The 7,500-nt window shown below is 40.3% G+C and overlaps 1 protein-coding gene across 3 annotated transcripts in view; it reads left to right on the top strand.

Annotated features, from left to right (window-relative positions):
- The window catches only part of LOC127000311 (nuclear hormone receptor FTZ-F1-like), a 116,842-nt gene that overhangs the window by 60,083 nt on the left and 49,259 nt on the right, over window positions 1-7,500 (top strand). For 2 of the 3 annotated variants that reach the window (XM_050863885.1, XM_050863884.1), the window contains exon 1: window positions 1-660. This exon is cut by the window's left edge. In XM_050863885.1, the coding sequence (XP_050719842.1) occupies window positions 105-660 (556 nt within the window). In that variant the 5' untranslated portion in view covers window positions 1-104. The remainder of the gene's footprint in view (window positions 661-7,500) is intronic. The other variant, XM_050863886.1, reaches the window with a different exon arrangement.

Raw genomic sequence — 7,500 nt, forward strand, 5'->3', positions numbered from 1 at the left:
CGCTCAAGTGTTTACTCGAAACATACCTACAAAGGCCTTAGCGTGTCTCGATCTCTCGGCCACGCGTGTGCTTCGCGCCTCTCCTCGCGTGGGTGTCTGTTAGGATGCTGTCAGAGATGGAGCTCCCCATTTCAGTTCAGAACTTCAACTTGTCGCCTCAGTTCGGTCAGCTCACAATCTCTGCCGCGCCCATGACTGTGGATATGGGCGGTGCGGGAGTGGGTATCGCCAGTAGTGCCTTGTCGCCCACCTACACGCACATCACGAGCGTGTGCGCCGGGGGCAACCCTACCGTGTCCACCAACACATCCACAGTTAACGTGAACAGTAACAACAATTTGCTCACGCCCACTCTAATGGACTCTGGTCTCTTCCCGGGCGTAGCTACCACCACCTTGGACTACACCTCCCTCACGGACATGCCCGACACGAAAGAGGGCATCGAGGAACTATGCCCTGTGTGTGGGGACAAGGTGTCGGGCTACCACTACGGCCTACTCACTTGTGAATCCTGCAAGGGCTTCTTCAAGAGGACGGTTCAGAACAAGAAGGTTTATACGTGTGTCGCCGACCGCTCCTGTCAGATTGATAAGACCCAGAGGAAGAGGTGTCCGTACTGCCGCTTCCAGAAATGCTTAGAAGTGGGAATGAAACTAGAAGGTAAGATTGCACCCACCTTTTGTTCATTAGCTTGCCTATTAGTGTTACCTGGGCTTATGGGAAATGGTTTACCTGAATCACTATTTTTACCTAGGTTTATAAATTGAGAATATAGTTAGAAGGTAAGACTGGACTTCACCTTTTGTTAACTGCTTTAATTATTAGTATTACCTGACTGATTAGGGATTGGTGTACCTGAGAACACTGTATTGTTACCTGGATTTATTAGTTAGGATAAAGTTAACAGGTAAGATTGGATTTATCATTAGTGTTACCTGTTGCATCGGGGATTGGTGCACCTGGATGACTGAATTCTTACCTGGGGCTCCGATTAATTTAGACATGGCTTGGTGATTAGTGCTACCTGGCTCATGGCTGATTAACTCCGTACCTGAAACCTTTTTTTAGAGGCTCAAGGAATACTTTTTTTTACACTCACCTGTCTCTACCTGGATCTTACCTGAGCTGAATTGATTACTTGATTATTTGTTGATTAGTTTTGGCATGCACCTGGGACTTGAAAGCTTGGTTACCTGGGCACCTGTTACCTGTTGATTACCACAAGTGGCTTATCAATTAATGGTCCTGGGACTTGTTTAATTTTGTTTACCTGGGAGATAGATTATTGATTGCCTCTTGTTTGGGTACTCTTGGCCTCCTTCCTGCCACGTGTTGATTAGGTTCACCTGTCCACCTGCTCCTCTTGATTGACTTATTGATTACCTCTTGATTTGGGATACTCTTGACCTTCCTCTTAGCTGTCACGTGTTGATTAAGTTCACCTGTTTGGTTGACTTGATTATGTCTCCTCTTGGTTACTTGTACTCTTGATTTTCTTTTATACTTACTCTTGATTTCTCTTTTAAGTTTTCTACGTGTGTGTGTGTGTGTGTGTGTGTGTGTGTGTGTGTGTGTGTGTGTGTGTGTGTGTGTGTGTGTGTGTGTGTGTGTGTGTGTGTCCACCCTCGCTTAATCTCTCGTCCTTAATTTATTTCCTCCTTTACCTTTCCTTCTCAGGTGTTTATTTTCTTCATTTCCTTTTCCTCCAGTTTATCATGCATCCTCTCCCTTCCTCCCTTCCTCCCTCTCCCTCCCTCCCTCCCTTCCTATCTCTCCATCCCTCCCTCCCTTCCTCCAACCTTTCCTTCTTCCCTCCCACTTACTTCCCCCCCTCATCCTTATCTCCCTCTCTACCTCCCTCCCTCCCTTCCTGTTTGCCTCCACCCTTCCTCCACTCCCTCCCTCCTCCTCCTCCCCTTCTTCTCCCTCCTTGTTGCTTTGTCTAGGTTTCCTCTCCTTTGTTTGTTTGTTTGTTTGTGTGTGTGTTCTTGGTTACCTTATTTTTATCTTTGTTTTTTGTTTATTTTCCTGTTTTCTTTTTTCCTTTTCTTGTTCCAGAAATTTCCAAAGTCTCATTCATTTGCATTTTTCTTTGTTCTTTTTTTCCTTCTTTTTTTTAAGTAGGTTCAGATTTCTTTATTTATCAATAGTATTCTTTTTATCGTAATGCTTTGTTTGCTTGCTTGCTTCTTATGCCCTACTTTACTATTATTATTATTATTATTATTATTATTATTATTATTATTATTATTATTATTACTATTATTTTTATTATTGGGGTTTACCTTGCTCAGCTTTTTTCCTCATTAGTCTGTTTTCCTTCTTTGCCTTTCCTCCTCCTCCTCCTTTTACTCCTCCTCCTCCTCTTCTCTTCCTCTTTCTCCTCCTCCTCCTCTCAGCCGTAGTCGTCTCAATGATTCTCCCAATCCTTTCTTTTCTTTAACCCTTCTTCGCCTTTTATCCGCCTTTTTCTTACTGCTCCTTGTTCTTACCTGTTCTCACCTGTTCTCCCTTTGTCCCTTTCTTTATTCTGTCTATACGTGTTCCCCTCTTTTTCACTTTCTTTTTCTTTATTTTGTTTCATTTCATTTTTTTTTCTCATTTTTTGGGGGGTTATTTATGATTTTTGTTATTTAGGTTAATCTTACTTTTCTCTCTTTCTCTTCGGTTTTTTTTTTTTTTTTTATTATTTTTTTTTTTTTCATTTTCATTTTCTTTTTTTCCTTCCTTTGATGTATTTTTTTTTTTTTCATTATCGTTTGCTTGTGTTTGAATCTTCGCCTCTTCTTAGCTTCCTCCTCCTCCTCCTCCTCCTCCTCCTTCTCCTCCTCTACATTCACAGTATTTCTTCCTTTTCCTTCTAATATCTCGTTCTTTTTTTCTAGTTCCATATCATTTGCTTGTGTTTAGTCTTCACCTCCTCCTCCTCCAAACATCTTGCTACACACTGTTTAACATAACTTATTTTGCCCCTGTAACTAACTATGACATCCAGTTTATAGTGACTTCATTATTTTCATTGTTACGTCACTCATTAGCAGCCTGATAGTGGTGGTGGTGGTGGTTGTGGTTGTGGTGGTGGTGGTGGTCGTGGTGATGGTGGTGATGATGGTGGTGATGGTGATGTATTGTTTATAGCTGTACCCTATATCCGGAGAGAGAGAGAGAGAGAGAGAATCTGCGTCTTAACATGGGTGCGCCACAGACACACACTCTCTCTCTCTCTCTCTCTCTCTCTCTCTCTCATATTCCTACACTAACAACAAAACAACAAGAACAACAACAACAACAACAATTAGGTAACTTTAAACCACGGGCCACTTAATGGGTGAGAACCATGTCACTTGGAATCGAACCCTGGTACACGCTCACTCGGGTAGACGAGGCAACCACTCAGCCACCAGACAAGTATAGGCCTGTGGGTATGGGAAAGCCTTGGGTATGCATGTATATATATCATTAATGTATTATGTATATTCTTATGTATTTATGTTTATTATTATTATTATACATTACTATTTACTTTATTTGTAGTAGAGGATCATAGTGTTGTATTTCATTGTATGTGTGTTTATGTATACCACGCAACACTTTCGTTTCTGTATTGTGATGCCTCCAAGTATTGCCATGGGAAGGATGTTATAGGATAAGAGAAGGAATTTATGGAGTAGGAGAAGGGCTCTAAGGATTAATGAAAGGATATTAAGGAGTAGAAGGATGTTAAGGAGTAGGAGAAGGATTATAAGGAGCAGAAGAAGGATTATCAGGGGTAGGAAAAAGATTATAAGTAGAAGTAGAACGATTTTAAGGAGTAAGAGAAGGATTACAAGGAGCAAAAGAAGGATTATCAGGAGTAGGAAAAAGATTAAGGGCAGGAAAAGAATTATATGAAGCAGAAGAAAGATGTTATGGGCTCAGGGTCTTGTCTGTCTTGTGTTGCGTTCAAGTATTGCCACTAAAAAAGAATATTATGGTTATGCAGTATTGTGGTCTAGTGTTGGCTGTGCTGTGTTGCGGGAGGAAGGGGAGGAGGGGAAGTATGTTAATGTGCTGACGTGTTGGGAAAGGAGGAGAAGGAATACATAGGAATACATAGGAAGAACAGACACCAGAAGACCTATCGGTCTATGGCGAGGGTGTCTTTACTATCGCTACTACTAGTAATCTACGTGTGGTGGGACAGGACAGAATAGATGAAGGCTCCTCCCCACCCACCTCTCCCTCCGGCAACGTGCCGGCAGGAAATAGTTAGAAGAGAACACCATGTACCTTTAAGGAAGAAAGGGACATGGAATTCTTACAGTAAAGAGAGAAATAAGAGGAAATTACTACCCTTAACTTACACTACTGGTAACCTAAGCTGTAGGGGAAAATGACTTCATTACATAAGAACATAAGAACATAGAAATACAGGGAGACTGGAAGAGGACGAGGAGGAAGAAGAAGGAGGAGGAGGAGGAGAGGTTGAAAGATGTATAGGAGAAATGAGGTTGATGCAGTTATTAAGGTTAGGTAAGGTAAGATAAGGTTAGGTTAAGTTAGGTTAGGTTAGGTTAGTTTAGGTTAGATTAAGTTAGGTTAGGTTAGGTTGCGTGGGGAAAGTGAGGTTAGGTTAGGTTAGGTTGCGTGGGGAAAGTGAGGTTAGGTTAGGTTAGGTTGCGTGGGGAAAGTGAGGTTAGGTTAGGTTAGGTTGCGTGGGGAAAATGAGGTTAGTTATGCAGTTCTGTAAATTAAGTCAGACTACAAAGTGTAATTGGTATAGCAAAAGTCAAGTTTATGATGCAATGCCTTAGGTTAGGTTAGGTTAGGTTACGTGGGAAAGGTTAGGTTAGTTATGCAGATCTATAGATGAAGCTAGACCGCAAAAAGTGACGTTTCTTGTACAGTTTTGAGAGCAAGATTACTTTAAGTTATACAAAATGAAATTGGTTATGCAGTAAGACAAAAGACAAGACAAAATGTGGGTATACCTCTCACCTACAGACCCTGACTGCTCGGGGAAATATTAAAATAGTCAGTCAGAATGTTGTCCCAGCTCAATTCGAGGAAGGTGGCATACGTGACGCTCATTAGGAAAAGTAAAGGTGGCTAAATAGAATTACATGTTAGTAGGTTTAGTGTAAGTGGATATATAGAATAATGGGTAAGCTCTCAGTGTGAGTATTCTAGTTATATTAAAATAGTCAGTCAGAATGTTGTCCCAGCTCAATTCGAGGAAGGTAGCATACGTGACGCTCATTAGGAAAAGTAAATTTGGCTATATAGAATTACATGTTTGTAGGTTTAGTGTAAGTGTTGATAGTCATAATATAGAATAATGGGTAAGCTGTCTATGTGAGTATTCTTGTTAGCACCAGTTAGTTAGGAAGTAGAAATAGTAATGATATAAAAGAATGGAATAGCTGTATATGTAAGGGCTCTAGTTTCTTAGGTTCAAGGGGTGATAGTTAAGTGATGGTCATAGCGTAGTAGAATGGATAAGATGTCTATGAGAGAATTCTAGTTGATTAGGTTTAGTTTGGAAGTGGTAAGAGTCATAAGATGGAAGAATGGATTAGCTGAATGTGAAGAATTTATAGTTAGGTTCCAGTGTTTAGTGGTGACAGCCATAGCAAATAAAAATAAGTAAATTGCATGAGAATATTCGTTTTTTTATACTTTTTTATGTTTGATTAGGAAATAGTGGTAATCAGAGCATACAATAATTGCTTAGCTGTATGTGAGGGATGTAGTTAGTAAGGATCCAGGTGATGGCCATGGCAAAGAAGAATTGATGAACTGTCTATGAGAATATTTTAGTCTTTTTTATGTTTGATTAAGAAATAGTGATAATCAGAGCATACGAGAATTGCTTAGCTGTATGTGAGGAATGTAGTTAGTAAGGATCTAGTGGTTAGTGATGATGGCCTTGGCAAAGAAGAATTGATGAACTGTCTATGAGAATATTTTACTTTTTTATGTTTGATTAAGAAATAGTGATAATCAGAGCATAGAGTAATGGCTTAGTTGTCTATGAGTATTTGTTTTACCCGATGAATAGGTTAAAATTGATGGCATAACATTCATTCTGGCTGAGGGATTTATGTCTGTGCCCCTAAAGGTGTAATCCGTGTCTGTCTGCTCTACACAAACACCATTAAGAGAACAAAAAGGTATTCAGTATTCGAGTTTCAAAGATTAATTGTTCGATTTTTATATAGGAAATAGTATCGATATGATCTTTTTTTTTTTTTTTCGCTTATTAGCTTGAGAGAATGAGATTACGTTTTTATTTTTTGCCTTCGTAATTAAACTTTAGAATCGATAGTATTAAGACCTTTATTGAGCTGGTAAATAGTAAGTAAAAAAAACATAGATAGATAGTGATTGCTTATTTTTTACAGTAGAGGAATCAGTTCAAGGGCAAAAAAAAAAACGATTGAGACGGTGAATTGAGTAGATTATTAAGAGAAGAGATTGAGAATAACAGAGAGATTGAATAGAGAAGAGATAGAGAATTAAAAAGAAAGATCGAGAAGAGAAGAGAGGTTGAACTAAGAACAGACAGAGAAATTAGATGACAGAGAAAAAAACAGGCAGTAAAAATTATAAACAAGAAAACAATAAAAAAAGAACAATTATTAAAATCAGAAAATAACACCATAGACTATGATAACACATTCAGAACCTCCAAAAGGGATAAAAGGAAAGGGAATAGAGGGGGAAGGGGATAGGAGTAAGGAGGCAAGGGTTGGTAAGGAACAAGGAGAAAGATAAAAGAAAGGGAGAAAGGGGAAATGGGAATAAGAGTCGGGAACGAGAAGGATGAAAGGAAGGGTGAAGAGACGAAGAGGGTGAGAGAAAGAGGAGAGGGGATAAAGAAGGGGACAGGCAGAAGAAAAAAGGAAGGGGAAAGGGACGAAAAGGGTGAGAGAAAGAGGAGAGGGGATAAAGAAGGGGACAAGCAGAAGAGGAAAGGAAGGGGAAAGGAACGAAAAGGGTGAGAGAAAGAGGAGAGGGGATAAAGAAGGGGACAAGCAGAAGAGGAAAGGAAGGGGAAAGGAACGAAAAGGGTGAGAGAAAGAGGAGAGGGGATAAAGAAGGGGACAGGCAGAAGAGGAAAGGAAGGGGAAAGGGACGAAAAGGGTGAAAGAAAGAAGAGAGGGGATAAAAGAAGGGGAAACACAGAAATAAGAAAGGAAGGGGAAAGGAAATAGGAGGAGGATACGGAAGAGAAGAGGAGGAGGTTTTTGGGGTTTTGAAAGAGGAGGAAACAAGAACATACCAGAGCCGTGAACCTTACAAAGGGCGTCATAGTGTGTAGCAACCACGCTGAGCACCGCCCGGACCATCACCAAGGCGTCATTAGGCGAGCCATTAACCCGGGCTAATCAACAGGTATTTTCAGGTGTGTGGAGGGGGTGGGGGCATCATGGTAGAACTTCATGGTTAAGTAGATGTGATGAATGACTTTGTGTATGCCATTATATTTTCAACAGATCTAAGCTTCTTGTGGTAGAA

This window comes from Eriocheir sinensis, chromosome 18 (assembly GCF_024679095.1).
Source record: "Eriocheir sinensis breed Jianghai 21 chromosome 18, ASM2467909v1, whole genome shotgun sequence".
In the NCBI taxonomy this organism is placed as follows: domain Eukaryota; kingdom Metazoa; phylum Arthropoda; class Malacostraca; order Decapoda; family Varunidae; genus Eriocheir; species Eriocheir sinensis.